The sequence below is a fragment of the Trachymyrmex septentrionalis genome, unplaced genomic scaffold (genome assembly GCF_001594115.1).
Source record: "Trachymyrmex septentrionalis isolate Tsep2-gDNA-1 unplaced genomic scaffold, Tsep1.0 scaffold103, whole genome shotgun sequence".
NCBI lineage: Eukaryota > Metazoa > Arthropoda > Insecta > Hymenoptera > Formicidae > Trachymyrmex > Trachymyrmex septentrionalis.
Genome location: NW_017304155.1, coordinates 66,026 through 85,339, shown reverse-complemented (window position 1 = coordinate 85,339; position 19,314 = coordinate 66,026). Strand labels below are relative to the sequence as shown.

The window sequence follows — 19,314 nt, the reverse complement described above, 5'->3', positions numbered from 1 at the left end:
GGATAAACAGATGTCGATTTTAATGCACTGAATCTTGTTAAAAGAATTCGTAATCCTTATGTGATGTCATAGTAAGGATGATTTGTAAAATTTTATTTATTTCATGCCGCAAAGTAAGATAAATACTATAAAGTTTAGACGAAAAGTCCTCTTACAATTTCCGCGATAGTTAATGAGATATTAATCATTAAAAACCGTTGAAAATTGGTTTCCAATAATTTTTTACTCAAGTAATATCAACTTTACAGAAATATAGCATGAGATAAAAATTGTTTATTTTCTTCACATAGAGAATTCTGAGAATTTTTTTTTTTCAGAATTTTTTATCAACTTTTTAGTACTTCATTTTCTTATTGACAACTATTTGTACAACATGAGAAAATGCGGTACTAAAAAATTCTGAAAAAAATCTAAAAAAATTTTCCCAATTCTGTAAGAAGAAAAGAAATAATTTTTATCTCTTGCTATTTTTTCGTAAAGTTAATAGTACTTAAGTAACAAATTATTGAAAATCAATATTCGGCGATTTTTAATAATTAATATCTTATTGCGAAAATTGTAAAATGGTAGAGGACTTTTCGTCTCACAATCAGTTTAGTTCGCTCTACCTGCCCATGAGCGTTGTTAGAAGAGTTATTAGAGTTAAGTTAATGTTTATAGTTAATATCTTACTTCAAAGTTAATAATAATATCTAACTTAATCTGCAATTTCAACTTGCTGAAGGCAGCCACATTCCTGGTTGGAAATCGACGCATGCGCACTAAAAATTGAAGACCACAAAAAGTTCAGTGTATGTAAATACTTATATTGTGGCTATACTATAATGTTATGTATACTTTTTGTACTGTTACCGTATAGTTACGCCGTACACCGCCACCTCGTGCAGTACAGTATCAGTACGATAGTGATTTACAACATTATTTTGTGCGGATATCGTGGGATATCACACTTGGTTATCTAGGTACATAATATACATATGTAATAATATACACAATGACATTAACGACTGTAGTTAAGATTTACAGAATCGGTCCCTTAGGTACGTGTGAACATTAGAAAAAGATATATGTTTCTCTTTCTCCCCCCCTCTCTCTTTCTCGTGTGATTTTGATAAGAAGATTAGAGACTTTGCAGAAAAAGAGAAATCTGTAACAATCTGTTTTCTAACTAGAGTGCTTCTCGTGTCGTGATTCTGATTAGAAGGTCTCTATTCCCATCAGCCGAAATTGCTATAAAATTCCGTAAAGAGATCTAAGGGTGAAATCACTTGGTGCGGAAAAAGGCTGCGGAATAGAGAATGTATCATTCAAATAACCTATTATCAATTAGCGCTATTCGAAATAACGCAGAATAACGCTGATTTGTTGCTTCTATGACGCATTTTTTTTTCCGCAGTCCTATTCCACACTGTGATTTCACCTTAAATTATCAAATGATCGTCACAGTGATGACAGTGATCTGAACTTTCTAATGCGGCCTCATGGCGCGTCGATCGCCGTTAAATGCGACAAAAAATGTTTTCACATGTGCGCACTGAATAGCACTCTCTACTGCGCTTGGCTGTGTTTAATTATGGCTGTGTCCGACAATTAACGGTGTTGTAAAAAGTATTGCGATGTGTCAGTTGCGTTAGTTGCTAAAACATAAGTGTGGTTGACGGTTAATATGGTTCGCGTCGCGAGAGAGCCAACGATAAATCATATTTGTATTTTTATCGCTGTGATACTTTTATGTGCGAATGCCGATTGTTTACGCGAGGACATAAAATCCACCGGTTCGCCGGTGCCAGTGGTACTCTGGCATGGAATGGGTATGTCTCTTTGATTGCTTAAATAATATTCCACTCACTTTCTAAACGCCTTTCCTGCATATTTTCCCTCCTAAGTATTACGTGTGATATAATTTTCACTACGCTACCTGTATGGATAATCGTGTTACAATGTTCTTCACAACTGTAGTATCTTTGTAGTCATCGAATTAAATTTAATTTTACTTTAAGTAATGTTTTTGTAATTGCTTTCAAAAACTTGTTAAGAACTGTACATTGTATTAATATTAAAAAATAAAGAATTATGTATAGAGACAGAAGTTTCTTTATAATTATAAACAGATAAATATCTTAGCGTAGTTAGCTTGAAAACTATATGTTATAATGAAGAATATATTATATTTTGCTTTTACGAAGATACTCTTTCCTTTAATATTTAATATTTTGTTTAGCTCAAAACTTCCAAATTTATAATTTCTGTATTTTAGGAAATACTGCATGTATGCATTAATAATACTTGCCTACACACATAAGATTAACATTTTTTTTCTTTTAACTAGTAGCATGATACATTTACTTTCTGGTTTTCCATTATTTATTCTTTTACTTTCTTTTGTTATAAAAATAAAAGCATATCTTTTGCAGGTGATAGTTGTTGCTTCTCTTTTAGTCTTGGAAAAATACAACAGATTCTTCAAGATGAAATCCCTGGAATTTATGTCCATTCCATACGTATTGGAAACAATGAGATAGAGGTTGAACAATTATTAACAATTTTAAAAGCATTTATTTGGAAAAATATTCTATATAAATATAATATTTATTTTACATTTTTATTCTGTCTTACTCTACCTTTAAATATTCACCTATTCATACTTAATTTGTTTGTCTAAATTCTTTTTTTAGCATATAAACCTTTTATGAAATTCCATGCTGCTCAGTGTTGTGCAAGGTATTCTATTTTCAGTGCTTAGGTACAGATATAGGTACTAGAAAAATAAAATATCTAGATAAAGGTACAGGTATCTTATATATACCTTAAAAAATAGTACGGGAACTTTTATTTTTATTTTTGACATAAAATTTCAGAATAAATTGCATTTTGACAAAATGATGTCTTTAATATTATTTTGATATCAAAATGACGACAGCTTGCTTGTTAAGTGTGATCTATGTATTTCATGTATATGTACATAATATTTACGTACAAATATTTTATATGTACATACATAAATACTCTATGTAAGTAAATTTGACATATAAAATAAAATGAAGTTACACTTATAAAGCCATTAATTCAAATAATCCATTTATTAACATTTACTTATTATTAAAAAATAATACGATGAAATGTTATATTATGAAATGCTCTAATAAATTATATGTAAGAAATGCCTCTACAAAGAGCCAACATAGTATCTGAGAATGTAAATAAATTTATTAGAATAGTAACATAAAAAAATCGTAAATATTTCGACCTTAATCTTTTAGGTCATTAGTTATAATTTACATAACGGTTTTTAATGGTTGCGTTCAGCGAATTTAACAGTTGAGTGAGCGCTCACTGTTATTGATGTATTCTTTTAGATCATCCAATCAGCATTTTAGATCTGGAAAAATACATAGCAGCGAGCGTTCATTCAACTGTTCAGCAGAGAAAACTAATCAGTTAACGCTTAGTGATTCTTTATATGATTGATTCTTGCCAGAGCTCGGTAAAATAACCGATATGACTTATTTAAAATAAAAATGTATAAAATAGGTTCCAAAAACTTATTTAAAATATTAAATAAGAATCATAAGAGGTCACAAGAAATTATTTAAAATATAGAATAATTTTTATTTAAAATAGAAAAATAACTTGTCTTTTATTTTAAATAAGTTTTCGAAGACAATTTTATTTTAAATAAGAAATTGATTTTGGAAACTTAATTAAAATATAAAATAAGAAATATGTACTTTAAATAAATGTTTCAAATAATAAATACAAAATATTTTAATGATTTTTAACAAATCAAGGTTTTTTAAGCTATTCATTATATTGTGTTGCATGTTCACAAGCTTATTTTTTATTGTTAATGATTTTGTTTATTTGAATATATGAATATACATTTATAAGTATAACGTTTCAGTTTTTTTTTAACTATAGCCTATAATTAATATTTAATAGTATTAACCCTTCGCGAACCACAGGTAGAAAATTGAAACGGATTATATGTGAATATATTTTGTACCCCACACATGCTATACTTCATTATAAATATACTATAATTTAAAAATTCATCGTCACTTTTACTGACGGATCGGTAACATAATTGATACAATTTATTTAAAATAAAAAATAAAAAATAGAAAATTATTTGAAATACAAATCGATAAAAAACTGATACAACTTATTTAAAATAAAAAAATATAAAATAAGTTCCAAAAATTTATTTAAAATATTAAGAAATAGGGATCAGAAGTTATTTAAAATAATAAATATTAAATAACGTTTTAATTTTTTGTTTATTTAAAATATATATTTTAAATAAATTTATTTGAAATAAGACCGAGTCCTGGTTTTTGTCTTTAGTTCTTTACTGGATTTAAGAATAGAAACCAATTATGTTGAAAAATCACTAAGCGCTAACTGATTAGTTTTCTCTGCTGAACGCAAACAATGTCAAATTAAGTAAAGTCAAGATAGAAATTGCAATCAAAATAACAAAACATATGTAACATTTCGATGTAATAAATTGGCTCAAAAATATCGGTGCTAATTCGAGATTGATCTTTTAAATAGGATGATTTCGAAATGTAATACAAATTTGTGGCAGTTACAAAGTTGTCTTAGTGCAGGAAAGTATCATCCAAAACTAAAACAAAGTTGTCTTAGTGCAGGAAAGTATCATCCAAAACTAAAATGTATCTAAGTATAGATACTGGTTACAAGAAATAGTATCCATTGCAGGTATAGATATAGGTACCAGAAAAAAGTATCTCAGCCGTAGATTTCCATTACTATGCTAGACTGCTAACTCCCCACTTTTCCTTACGTAAAAGTGTTGCGCGTACATGATGTAAGAATACAAGGTGTATCATTATGCATAATGTTGATAGCAATACTGGAAACAACCAATCAAATTTTAGCCTCTGGGCACTTTCATGCGTATAATAGCGCTGGCATATTGGAATTAAATTTTGGTCTCAATTCACTTTTTTACTGCGCATTCTCGGGAATGATATACTTTGTCTTCTTATGTCACGTGCAGCGCATAATTGATGCGCAAAAAAGACTCACGTATAAACAGAAAAGAGATACCAATAGGTTAAATGATCTAACGTTTTTGCGATTAATTCATGGTGGAAGGAATAAATGATGTGCTCAGTTTGCAAGCGTTTGTCTCTAAATTCCGGTCTCTTTCTCTAAATGTCGCATGAGACACAAAGGATAACTGATTAGCATCTTAAGACATCATTTAAGACAGTTTTAAAATAAAAACAGACAATGAATACCGCCTCATGTTTCCCGTTTCACAGTTCTGAAGAACCACTCGCACGTGGCGGATGCGTCTCGGCTCGGGTGCTACAAGTTATATTTTTGAAAGTGTTGGCGACTTTGACTGAGCATTGAACACACATAGTCGTCCCGTCGTTTTGGACCCGTTCGTTTGTCTTGACGTGCGTCCACGCGGCGTGATGACGCAGGCGCCCGGTGTTTGGGAGTTCGCCATTTTCGCGGGTATTGCATCACTTTTAGTTTTTGTATCTCTCATAAGGACGTCGAGGATCGATCTCCGTTTATTATTTCGAGAGTCATTAACTTTAAAGAAGAAGAAGAATGGATTAGTTTCAAAGTATATAGAAAGCATGCATAATAAGCAAATGTACTTATTCTATGCATGTAGTATGTATGTACATATGTTTGACAACTTAAAGGGACAAGATAGCAGTCTAATATTGTAATAAAAGTTTGTGATCTCGGTACAGTTTCTAGGTATATACATTTATATCTAGTTCTAGTGACTACTTTTACACAGCTCGATTTACGCCGAAGTTATAACAATAATAAATAATTTGCTCGTTATAGAATATAATACGAAATTCTTGTGTATAATACGAAGTTCTAGTGAAAATCGATCAAAAAGACGAACGAATAAATTAAGATGTTATATTAGTTAAAGATTAATATACATTAAGATTAAGTGAAACTATTTTGCATAATCTTTATCATACACAATTTTTGCGAAATATTGACTGCATCATAGCTGGATGTAATTATAACTTCTATGATTCTTTCATTTATATTGTTTTTAATTAAATACAAGTATTAATTGGTAATGTTTTAAATGATAATTTTATGCAACTGTAATGAAGACTATGTAAAGTTGAAACTAGTTTCGTTTAATTCTAATGTTCATTAAATATTAATCTTTAGTTAATATAACATTTTAATTTATTCGGTCATCTTTGATCGATTTTCACTAGATTTTGTATTGTATAATATCAATGTTATGAAACTGGTCAATCACAATCATTCCATTTTTCAGAAGAATAGCTATGATTAGCCACTTTTATAACATAGATATAACATAGATGTTATAACTTCAACATAAATCGAGCCGTGTAAACATAGTAAATATCTACGTACTTGTACTTAGGTACTGCACAACATTGATGCTGCTATCTAATAATCATATATTACACAGGTCGACAAAATTTAGAGAGACGGGGTCTTGTGTTTTGAACTTTGAAAGATGTTTTCGTAGGATTTTAATGCGCTGAAAGCGATTGCTGGAAAACTACGTTGTCAATTTTTTCCATTACCCTCCATTTTTTAAATAATCGCAAAAATAATTTTTTTCCGGCTAAACAAAAAATGATATCGAAATCTGTTTTGCGGCATTTAATTTATAATAGAAATATTCCAATAACAATACTAAAAATATTTTTTCGATGCTTATAAAAATGTTTTATGTAAACTGCAAATAAAAAACTTCAGAAAAATCATAAAAACCGGAAAAAATTGACAAATTTTGAAATATAAAATCAAATAATTGGATAGAAAAAAATTGTAAAAAATATCTGATAATTTATTCTTATAGCTGTATGTTTCCAGTTTAAATCCTTTTTTGAAAAATTAAATATAGGTGTATGTTGTGTAGTTTCTTTTGATCACTGATTTCAAATCTGAAGTAAAAAATGTGCAATTCAAAATGGCGGATTCAATATGGAGGACAAGAATTTTTTTGAATTATGCAAATCGATATTTGGTGGTTTTGTAAGTCTCTTATTACTTATACTGTAATTATAATTGTTGAAATAAAAATAGCAGATCCAATGGTGACGAATAATAAGTAAATGTACACGGAATGATGATTTTAGCATTATTCTGTATCACGTGAAGGTATTATCTTATTATAATAGGAGTAAAATCACCGTTCCGTGTATATTTACTATTCATTGCCATTGGATTTGCTACTTTCAACAATTGTGATTACAGTAGTAATCAGAGACTTACAAAACCATCAGATTTTTATGTATGGATTTTTACAGATCTTTGTCTTTTATATTGGATCCGTCATTCTGAATTGCACATTTTTTAATCCAGATTTGAAATCAGTGACCAAAAAAGACTACACAACATGCTCCTGTATTCGGCTATGCGTCAGATTTGAGAGAATATCGCGCACTATAAGTGACGCGCGGGTTGCTTTGGCACTTTAAATTCAATAACTTCTGAACAAGTAGTCGGAAATTAGTTTTTCAAAAAAAGATTTAAATTATAAATATACAGCTATAAATATAAATTGTCAGATATTTTTTATAATTTTTTTCTTTCGAATTATCTGGTTTTATTTTTCAAAATTTGTCAATTTTTTCGGTTTTTTACGATTTTTCCAAAGTTTTTTGTTTGCGGTTTGCATGAAACATTTTTATAAACATCGAAAAAATTTTTTATATTGTTGGAACATGCGTCGGGTATCTGAGGACACTCACATATGTGCCTGCCAAGTTTTCGCAGCAAGTTTTTTTATTTTTTTTCTTTTCAGATCATAAATGGGGGACAATAAGTTGACTAATAAAATGAAAAGACACGCTGTTATCGTCGCTATACACGCGAATCACAGCGATCTTGAAATCTCCGAATTTTTGAAATTCGCCCGATTGTTTGTTCACAAAGTGTCGAGAGTTAGAAGCATCTGATGGCCATGTAGAAAGTGTTGCCAAAAAATACACAAGCGCAAAAAACATAAGGCACGTTCAGACAGAGTTAGAACATCACATTTTGTGCAGCAAGTCCAGGGCATTATTGATGAAGACCCTTCAAAGTCCATAAGGGCCATATTGAGAAACCTTTAAGTTTCTGAGTGCACAATCCGTCGCATTGTCCACTCGGAAGACATCCGGTACAAATCCTACATGTTGCGCAAAGGTCAGTTATGTTGGCACAAACTCGAGAACAGCGATTCATCCGGGCACAACGACTTTTAAACAAGTTAAAACATCCTGAAATCCCGGATATGCTCTGGTTTTATTCTGACGAAAAAAATTTTGACCAGGATCAAAAAATAAATCGACAAATTGATAGGTGGCTATGTGCGGATCCTTCAGATGATCCTTCCTCATATTATGCACACAAAGTTTTCGGCAACTGTCATGGTTTTGGGAGTGGTGAGCAATGAAGGACACATCATGCCATCCCACTTCTTTCCTTAAGGACTTTGGATGAATGCTGCTGCTTACATTGAGGTTTTGGAAGCAGTTGTGAAACTCTGGACAGATAACGTGCGTGGTGAGACGTTATATGTATTCCAACAGGACTCTGCTCCTTCACACAAAGCCATGACGACGCAAGATTGGATGTCCGAGAATCTGCATGATTACATAACTCCAAACATGTGGCCATCTAGCTCCCCGGATCTTAATCCTTTGGATTACTACGTATGGGGCATTGTTGAACGGGAGACCAATAAACATTCCCATAACACGCTTGATTTCTTAAGAGCAGCTATTACCAGAGTAATGACGTATATGGACGAGGATCATTTGATTCGGGCATGCAAACGTTTCCGGCAGAGAATTGAAGCTGTTATTGCCGCTGAAGGCGATTTTATCGATTAACTGTATAGCCTACGAGTCACTTAGTTTGCTGTAAAAATTTCATAAGTTGTCAAAATATAATAAGTTTTCTAAGAAATATACAAATTTTAATTTTAAAGTCAATATGTCCTCAGATACCTGACAGATACCCTGTAGCTGAGTTAAATGCCATAAAACAGACTTTGATATCATTTTTTGTTTAGGACAACATTAATAAAAAAGTTACTTCCAGAAAAAATTGTTTTTGCGATTATTTAACAAATGGAGAATGGAAAAAAATGGACAACGTAGTAGTAGGACATACGTCGTTTTCAGCACATCAAAATCCTACAGAAAATCCTACAGAAACATCTTTCCAAGTTCAAAGCACAAGACCCCCCCATAAATTTTGTCGGCCTGTGTTAGTTGCGTTGCAATTTTACGCTATTATTCCGTAGTTGTTTTAGTGCAGAATTAAGCCGTAACATCTTTTCTTATAGGATGTTGAGAACGGCTATTTTGGAAATATTAATGAGCAAATAAAGCATGTGTGTGAGCAAATGTCGCAAAATACAAAACTTCAAAATGGATATAATGCCATTGGTTTCTCTCAAGGGGCTCAATTTCTGTAAATTGCTTTTTTTTATTAATTATTTAATTATTTTATCCATATCAAGTTTTTGTATGCAATGTTGTTCTCTATTTTAGAAGAGCAGTAGCTCAAAGATGTCCTAATCCACCAATGCTGAATTTGGTATCTTTAGGCGGTCAGCATCAAGGTGTTTTCGGCCTACCAAAGTGCTCAGACTCATCTCGATTGTGCAATTACATGCGTCGCATGCTTCATCTCGGAGCATACTTGTGGTACTTGCTCTCATGATCTTTGAAGTCATTAAGCAGTATTAATGGAAACTCTTTGTTTTTGTGTATTATTTTAAACTTTTTCTTAGGTACGTACAAAACTCGCTGATACAAGCTTCTTATTGGCATGATCCTTTGCAAGAAAATGAATATCAAAGGAAAAATCTTTTTCTTGCCGAAATCAATAATGAAAATATTAATAACATAGTAAGTGTTATCATATACATTAGAATTTTTAATTATAATATAAAAATATATTTTCTAATTTCAATCAATATACGACTTATATAATATACTACGACACGTCTTATATTATAAATAAAAATATTAACTTAACTTTATATTCAGATTGCTTGTGATATAGAACGATATTAAATTTTGAAAAAGAAAAATAGTAAAATAAAAATTATATTATTAAAGAATTAATATTTTTATTATTTATATCTATTGTATTGTAACAGGAATATAAAAACAATCTTCAAAAACTTCGAGCTTTAGTTCTCGTTAAATTCGAGAATGATACAATGGTCGAACCAGTAGAGACAGAATGGTTTGGATTTTACAAACCTGGTCAAGCGGAAGAAGTACAGAAGTTGCAGCAAAGTGAGCTGTATCAAAAGGTATGCACTCGCGTGATTGATTTCAAAACATAGTCATTCAATGCATATATTATCATCGATTCATAATTTTTGTAGGACTGGCTCGGATTACGTGCAATGGAAAACGCCGGTAAAGTCTACTTTATTTCGCTACCTGGTGATCACTTGCAATTTACGGCTGACTGGTTCATTGAAAATATAATTAAAAAGTATTTAATATAATTGTAAAAAAATCTATGCAAATTTAAGAATTCAATTAATTAGACGATACAGATGTATAGCATATACGTATATAGTATAAAAATACAATATTAATAAACAAATTATATGTGATCGATGTGAACCTGGCACCCGACTTTATCAAAAATAAAAATTTATACCATAGCGCGTTTCGTATTTCGTTTGTACCTATGGTATTTGTACCGATCTTTATTTCGTTTGTACCTCAACAAAAATAAAAGAGGTACAAACGGGTACAAATGATTCTCTTTCACATGGCAATAAATGAAATTAAAAAATCTTCAAGTTGTGCGTTAGTCATTTTTTATTTTTCATTTTTTGTTTAACTGTTTGAGGTACAAACGAAATAAAGATTGGTACAAACAGGTACAAACGAAGTACAAACATGCTACGGTCATCAATTTTTATTTTTGATAAAGTCAGGCTCCAGGTTCATATCGGTATATACAGTGTTATAAGACCATAATGTGACTACACAACGAATTGGAAATAAAGACTCTAAACGATCAAGCTGTATCTTTAGTGTTGAAATAATTCTGTGTGAATTTATGTACTACATATTCATTCTTTCAAACTATGTGCTGAATTTATTTTCATTGAAATGCAATCCTCACAAAATTAGTAGTAATGTCACAAATCAAATTGATAAGCAATTGATAAGGCTCTTAAATACTCACCTCAGTCATATTGAATTGTGACATTAGAAGTGTGATGTTGATTTTTCTTGCATGCCATTTGTAAATAAAGACAAATTGAATAAAACAGAATAATAAAATTGCTTTAAAACACTTGTAAAAATAAGCCAAGATTATCACTATCTCCTTTTGATAGTCTAATGATGGAATATAATAGTCATAAGTAGAGCTCGGATTAAAGTTTTAAGATTGCATCAGTAATCGCATTTTTCACTCTATTAGTATATACGATTTCATCATGAATATTTCTATCGTTTTCCATACTGGTAAATTTTATTGAAATATTCTTTAGTTCAGAGAATCGCTGCGCGCGCGAGTGAGTCAAATGCTTACTGAAGTGAGCATCATTTCGACTGGCGCGCGGTCTACTTGCTGCGCTCAGAATCATCATCCGAGATTCAGAATCATCCATCCAGGTGTAATTTTATCTTTTAACATTCGGTGAAATAAAATGGAATTTATAAAGATGTTGATACTTTCCTATACTTTACGTTTTTCAAATTATTACAATAATTTAAAAATTCTTTTCTTCGAAACTATGAGCCAATGGCTGAAACAGTCAAATACACGTTTTTTTTCGCTCAAGAACAGCCTGTAAAAAGCGTCTCAAAATCCCCAACACCGTCACCTGGTAGGTCCTTTATTAGATTAATTTTAATATTCTGATGCTAATAATAAGCATCCTCCTAAAATCTGTACGTAATTAAAAAAAAAGTTATCCAGTACGTTTTGAGAACTTCCTTTTTCTAATCTCTTTTTCTTATCTTTATTGAACATAGATTTAATTTTTCATATTATACATCTTTTCATTACTCGTAATTAGCAATTTTTACATATTACGTAATGATGTTATACATGTTAAAACTCATAAAGTAATGAAATATGAGCTATTGATAATAAATTAAATTTGATAAATAATTTCATTCGTGGTATTTTCTTTCATATAACGCCATAGTGAGAGAAAAATATAGAAAGAAGGATACGAGGTCTGGCTATTAAATAACGAGACTGCTTATGAAAAAGAGTTTTATTTTAAAAATTATTCTACAATTGAATGCTCCCCTTCAATGTACTCCCCTCCCCTCGCCACACACCGTTCCATTCGTTTTTTCCATTGGTCAAAGCAATGCTGGAAGTCTTCTTTTGTAAGAGCATTTAGGAGCTCCGCCGATTTTCGCTTCACCTTTTCCATCGACTCGAACCGGGTTCCTTTTAAGGCAGACTTGATCTTCGGAAACAGGAAAAAGTCACAGGGTGCTAAATCAGGCGAGTACGGCGCGTGTTCGAGCACTGGAGTGCCTCTAGCGGCTAAATAACGCTTCACAGACAGCGCGTTATGGGCAGGTGCGTTGTCCTGGTGTAAGATCCACGACTTGTTTTTCCACAACTCCGGCCGTTTCTTACGAACTCGCTCTCGCAGTGTTGCCAAAACTGTCAAATAGTAAGTTTGGTTTACAGTTTGACCCTCTGGAACCCATTCAGTCATCACGATGCCGTTGATGTCGAAAAAAACGATTAGCATGGCTTTAAATTTTGATTTCGACATCCTTGCTTTTTTCATTCTTGGCGATGCAGGAGTTTTCCAGTGCATGGATTGCCGCTTAGTTTCAACATCGTATTGGAATATCCAGGTTTCATCGCAAGTGATGATGTTTTCCATCAATTCAGGCTCTTCATCTAACCTCTCAAGAAAATCTGAGCAGATCTGTTGACGGACGAGCTTTTGGTCAGAGGTCAAATTTTTTGAGACCAACTTCGCACAGACTTTCTGCATGTTTAATTCGTCATGTAAAATTTTTCTGACAGTTTCTTTATCGGCGTTTACAGTCTCAGCAATCATCCGAATGCTCATACGACGATCTCCGCGCACAATTTCATTGATTTTGGTCACTGTTTGCGGAGTTGAAACAGAGACAGGTCGACCTGGACGTTGGTCATCTTCGGTGCTCTCTCGGCCTTCAGAAAACCGTTTATACCATTCGAAAACACGCGCACGAGATAGAGAATTCTCACCATAGGCCTCTTTCAACAACTTATAGCACTCAGTCGGAGTTTTTTTTAATTTAACGAGAAATTTCACATTGATCCGTTGCTCGTGTTTTTCGTCACACATTGTTATCGGCACGAGAAAAAAACAAGTTCGTTTCTAACCTCTATAGAAAAAATACTACTACTGCGACAAAAACGTGTTTTCGTACTGGAATAGTAGACACTTCCAGCTATCCAACGCTGCATTCGTTTCCCACCCTACCCCTCTAGGACGCCTTCTGCGCGCGCAGTCTCATTATTTAATAGCCAGACCTCGTATACGTACTACACTACTTACGTACTACAATACTTTTTCTAAAGATATACCGAATATTTCAAATCACTCGTACATCCCATTTAAACACGAGGGAAATGATTATTTTGAAAAATATTTCAGAGACAAAAGTTGAGGATCAAGTAATGCATTACATGGGCATATGCGATTGAACTTGGGTGACGTTGTAAGGTTCATGCAAGGTTGACTTGAATTTTTGTAATGGAAACCCGTATCTTTTATTGCACATTCTTGTTGTATACCTCAAGGCGTTTTTGAAATAATGGTTACAAATCCTTTTTAGTTGAGATCTTCCTAAGTTATGAGACTTCCAAATTTCAGTACCGGCGTTAGCATTACCTAAGATGTACCGAGTGGAGGTCACTTACTGAAATTTTAAAGTCTCATAACTCAGGAAGATCTCAAATAAAAAGGATTTTTAATCATTATTTTGAAAACACCTTGAGGTGAACTACCAGAATATGCAATAAAAGATATGGGTTCTCATTTCGGAAATATCTTGACGGCAACAACAAGAATATACAATAAAAGATATGGATTCTCATTAAAAAAATTCAAATCGACCTTAACGTGATCTTCACGACATCAATCGCATATGCCCCAATGCACTGCTTGATCCCCAACAACTGTTATCTAAAAAATTTTTTTAAATCACCACTTTCCTCTTTTTTAAATGAAATACGAATGTTCTGAAACATCCGGTATAAATGAAAATGTTTCATACTATAACTAATAAGAGAAAATGCCGGTTGAAAATTAGTTGAAGCTGGATCTTCATTACTTTAAACAATTCAATCTTTAAATTACTAATATACACTATATATGTACTTCTATATTGTAGTCTTTTCGAACTTTGCGCTGAATTGTTTTTTCGGACTATTATACGTAGGCTGCTGGAAAAATTTCTGCAATCTAGTACTTCTAGTGGCGCCAACGTTCTGCTACTATTATATCCGTAAAATTGTCCAACTAGTTTTGTTTGCATAGTATTTTAAATGAAGTTATTTTGTAAGAAAATGGAAATTTCGCGTGAAAATTTTCGGGCACTAATTTTTTACGATTACAAATGTAATCTAACTTCGAAACAATGCATCGATCGACTTCATTTGGCTTTTGGGAATGAAGCACCATCCAATAGGACTGTTTATAATTGGTTTGCCGAATTCCAGCGTGAACGTACCTTTCTTAGTGATGAATTCCGTGAAGGTCGTCCATCCACGTCTGTTGTTGCCACTAATATGATCTCACGAGTTGTTATTCGCCGGTTTGCATCAATTAATGCCTTTATTGTGTCTTCATCAGCTTCAACTGGCCTTCCAGAACGTGGTGCATCTTCAACATCAAAATTGCCGGATCGAAATTTTGCAAACCAGTTTTGGCACTGGCGTTCTGTCAATATCTTCTCCATACACATCGGATAATTTTTTTCTTGCTTGAACAGTATTTTTACCTTTTCGATAGTAAAAAAGTAAAATATGCCGAAAATGCTGCTTTTCACTATCATATTTGATAGGGTATCAACCAAAAAGTACTGCGTAGAATCAATCGAACTTTATTCACAAGCAAGCCTTGCTATATCAGCTGTCAAAATATATAATGATTATGCGGCTTAAGTGTGAAGTTGGCTGTGAAAAAATACAATAAGTCCTCTGTTGGAAAAAAACGAAATTACTTTCCGAACAACTAGTTGCTACTGTACTGATACTATACGGATGGATTGTATTGCATTTGTCTTTCACGCTACTTCGCGCAGCCAATACGTACGCGGTACCAATACGTACAGGGCTCGCAAATAGAGAAGTTTTCGTTTATATTTGAAAAATGGATTTTCGGAACATAATTATCATATACGTAGGCTGCTGGAAAAGTTTCTGTAATCTAATACTTCCAGTGACGCCAACGTTCTGCTACTATCATATCCGTAAAATTAGACGTTTTTAATCTATAATTCAATTGACAGTTTGTACCCAAACCAACTAGTTTTGTTTGCATAATATTTTAAAAGAAGTTATTTTGTAAGAAAATGGAAATTTCGCGTGAAAATTTTCGGGCACTAATTTTTTACGATTACAAATGTAATCTAACTTCGTGAAGGTCGTCCATCCACGTCTGTTGTTGCCACTAATATGGATGCTGTGCGTGAAATGATTGAGCGAGACCGGCATATAACATACCGCGAGATTCAGGCATCTTTAGGCATTGACATGAAAGCAATACATACGATTTTGCATGATCACTTGAGTGTACGGAAACTTTGCAGTCATTGGATCCCACACAATTTGACCGAAGCTCAAAAACAGGCTCGTGTTAAATGGAGCAAAGAAATGCTCAAGAAATTCAACCAAGATCGGTCAAATTTGGTCTACAACATCGTTACTGAGGACGAAACATGGATCTATTCGTATGAGCCCGAAAGTAAACAACAAGCCACTGTTTGGATATTTCAAAATAAACCGAAAACAACAAAAGTTGTTCGTTCACGCAGTGCTGCTAAGCAAATGATTGCTTGTTTCTTCGGTTATACCGGACATGTGACAACCGTGGATTTAGAGGAGTCATAAATGAATTGCGTAGAACAAACTGAAATCGTCGCATCATCTTTTATCATAACAACGCCAGCTGTCACACAGCACGTCAAAATGTTGATTTTTTATCCAGTAATAATGTCGAATTGATGACTCATTGTTCGTTTTCACCTGATTTATCACCTAATGACTTTTTTTTTGTTCCCAAACATTAAAAATAAGATGCATAGTGAGCGATTTGAGTCGCCTGAAGCAGCTGTTGAAACATTTCGTAGACTGATTTCTGAGGTTACAGCATTAGAGTGGAAAAAATGCTTCGAAAATTGGTTCGAGCGTATGCAAAAATGTATCGATCTTAAAGGCAAATACTTCGAAAAACAATAAAGCCATTTACCGAATTTTACATGTTTTTTTTCATATTGTTTGCAGAAACTTTTCCAGCAGCCTACGTATAAATGCAATTAAAACTACTCTAGTAATCGCGAAATAAATTGACAAGCAATTTTAATAATTTGATGTTACCATCAAGCATCATATTATAAAGATGTTAATATGAAATATTAATATTGAAATTGTTAATAAATTTATTGCGAAAAATATTACTTTGGTCAAAACTTGAATCCGGATCTCTTGTATTCCGTACGAGCGTCCTAAGCCATTAGACCATCGAGGCTTTAGTAATATTCTTCGCAATAATTGGTACAATAAGGAAACAACGTTTTTCTTTTAGGTGACATAATATAAACAATATTAAGAATCTTTATTTTAGATCGCATATGTGAGTAATAACTGTATAATCTAATGCATAAGTTGTAATTTATTTTACCCAAGGTCGCTGTTTAAAACCCTGAGCTGAATCGAAATAAATTGAAATGAATTGATATCTGATGACATAAGTTTATTTCTGTTCATGAAATGGATAAAAAATAAAACAACGACTTGAAAATAAAGGACTCCGCACCAATCTCATATATTGCAGCTTATATAACTTGCTAAATAAAACATATAAATTTGAGAACAAAAAGAATGAACAGTTTTTATGTTTGATTTGCCTACAGTCACCGACAGCTCACCATAAAATACTCAATAACTTTGAAAGAGCTGATCTAAAGTAGATAATATTATAATGCTTTGACAAGGTCTTAACAAGAGCTATAAAAAAGTGAGAGAAAAAGTGGAATCCAACATAAAAAATGCGAGTTGACCTTATTATGATCTCAATGACGACACCCAAAGTCAAACTGAGGAAGCCAGTGGTTAGATCTTTTTAAACTCTACAACATTTATCTACAACATTTTTTTATAAAACTTACAGCTTTCGATATATTTTACTGTCTTGGACTGTTTTGGATTTTACCTCTTTATATTAATTATATGGTGCCATATATAATTATATCCCACATATAATTACATACTATCAAATATAATGTCCAAAATACTCGTGTATAAAACGTATACTTTCTTACAAAATGTGTAATGTAATTCTCTACCCTTAGTAATCTAGGATCAATGTTTATGGACATGGTAGGGGACTGGTTCTGCGCGTGCGTGCGTGTATGTGCGCGCGCGTGTGCGTGTGTGTGTATTATAATTGCATGACGGAGCATTTATATGCACGTACGCACTCACTCACTCACTCACTCACTCACTCACTCACTCACTCACTCACTCACTCACTCACTCCCTCACTCCCTCACTCACTCACTCACTCCCTCAGTCCCTCAGTCCCTCAGTCCCTCAGTCCCTCAGTCCCTCAGTCCCTCAGTCCCTCAGTCCCTCAGTCCCTCAGTCCCTCAGTCCCTCAGTCCCTCAGTCCCTCAGTCCCTCAGTCCCTCAGTCCCTCAGTCCCTCAGTCCCTCAGTCCCTCAGTCCCTCAGTCCCTCAGTCCCTCAGTCCCTCAGTCCCTCAGTCCCTCAGTCCCTCAGTCCCTCAGTCCCTCAGTCCCTCAGTCCCTCAGTCCCTCAGTCCCTCAGTCCCTCAGTCCCTCAGTCCCTCAGTCCCTCAGTCCTTCAGTCCCTCAGTCCCTCACTCCCTCAGTCCCTCACTCCCTCAGTCACTCACTCACTCAGTCACTCAGTCACACGTAATGGTGGCCTCTGTTGAAGCTCGAGTACGGGCGCATCTCGACGATATTAGCCTACCATAGATTGTTGTATCTTTGAACTGATCTATGACGTGCCTTCGCGGAAAATTTCTTATCGCCGAAGCGTGCAATTCCTCAACGAGTCGACATCTCTCAGAACTAATTTTTCTCTTTTCGCTGGATCCCTTTTTCATGATTCGACGCATAATACATAGGGTATAAGAAAAAAGTATTTTTTCTCGCTGACGCCACTTGACAGACTCGTTTTGTCGATATGCAATTTAATTTATAATAAAACCGGCTTCGCAAAATTCCTCGATGATTGACAGCATCTGGTTGTCGTGAGCGTTGTTGGCTGCTCGAGGCGAATCGTCGAGCAATCGTAGACGATCCACCAGCTCATTGGGATTGTCCCAATGTACGTAATCGCGTGTTATTGCATGCACGTTATTGTGTGAGGTAATATCTTTCTAGATTTTATCTGTTTCTTGGGTGTGATCGACATCAAAGGCGCGATTACATATTTATCCCTTACTCAATAATTGGCCCTGCGAATGATGATTGTGTTTGTGCGCGTTGGTCGCCAACAGCATGCTCTTGTACTTGTTCTTCTGTTTATCTTGCGCTCCCCTCAGGATAACCTCGACATACTTTTGACCCAGCGGGCCCAAGCCGGCTTGCAACGCCTCTCGACCTTCCGATGTTTACAACCGATTTTAAACCTTCGTTGCTAGCGTTTTGAAAATGTTCTTCAACGATTCTATCGTCGGTACGATCGTCGTACATGGAGTGGAGGTTATCGGCTGTACACGATTCGACAACTGCAAATTAACCAATGCAAAATTTTATCTGAATTCGGAATATTATCCGTACGATGACTTGATATGGATTTTGATAAACAGATGTGCGATTATGTACGACTTGTACGCGCGTTTCTGCATCATATAATATATTGAATTTTTATCGTAATTATATGCGAATTGATAGTATATAATGTGATAACAATGTGATAATTCATATATTGAATTTTTATCGTAAATCTTATGTAAAGTATCTATAGCATCGCTATTGTTATTTCTACAGTTTTGACGTAAATGACACAAAATATTTAAATTTATCGTTTATAATATTAGTATATTGACACAAATCGAAAT

At 33.6% G+C, this 19,314-nt stretch overlaps 2 protein-coding genes across 4 annotated transcripts; both read left to right on the top strand.

Moving 5' to 3' along the window:
* Positions 1–853: 853 nt before the first annotated feature.
* On the top strand, positions 854–10,544 carry LOC108757133 (palmitoyl-protein thioesterase 1). 3 transcript variants are annotated; one of them, XM_018501544.1, is made up of 8 exons: positions 854–962; positions 1,447–1,811; positions 2,415–2,524; positions 9,335–9,462; positions 9,543–9,698; positions 9,785–9,902; positions 10,157–10,315; positions 10,391–10,544. In XM_018501544.1, exons 2-8 carry the CDS (start codon positions 1,667–1,669, stop codon positions 10,514–10,516), a joined length of 942 nt encoding a protein of 313 aa, XP_018357046.1. In that variant the 5' UTR covers positions 854–962; positions 1,447–1,666; the 3' UTR covers positions 10,517–10,544. The 3 variants fall into 3 exon arrangements, with proteins under 3 accessions (XP_018357046.1, XP_018357037.1, XP_018357055.1); XM_018501535.1 differs by having other exon boundaries at positions 1,397–1,811; XM_018501553.1 differs by lacking the exon at positions 854–962 and having other exon boundaries at positions 1,397–1,811; positions 9,546–9,698.
* Positions 10,545–17,297: 6,753 nt separating this feature from the next.
* On the top strand, positions 17,298–18,223 carry LOC108757083 (cornifin-A-like). Its single transcript, XM_018501408.1, has 2 exons — positions 17,298–17,333; positions 17,795–18,223. The coding sequence occupies exons 1-2, from the start codon at positions 17,298–17,300 to the stop codon at positions 18,221–18,223; spliced, it is 465 nt and encodes a 154-aa protein (XP_018356910.1).
* The last annotated feature ends 1,091 nt before the right edge of the window (positions 18,224–19,314 follow it).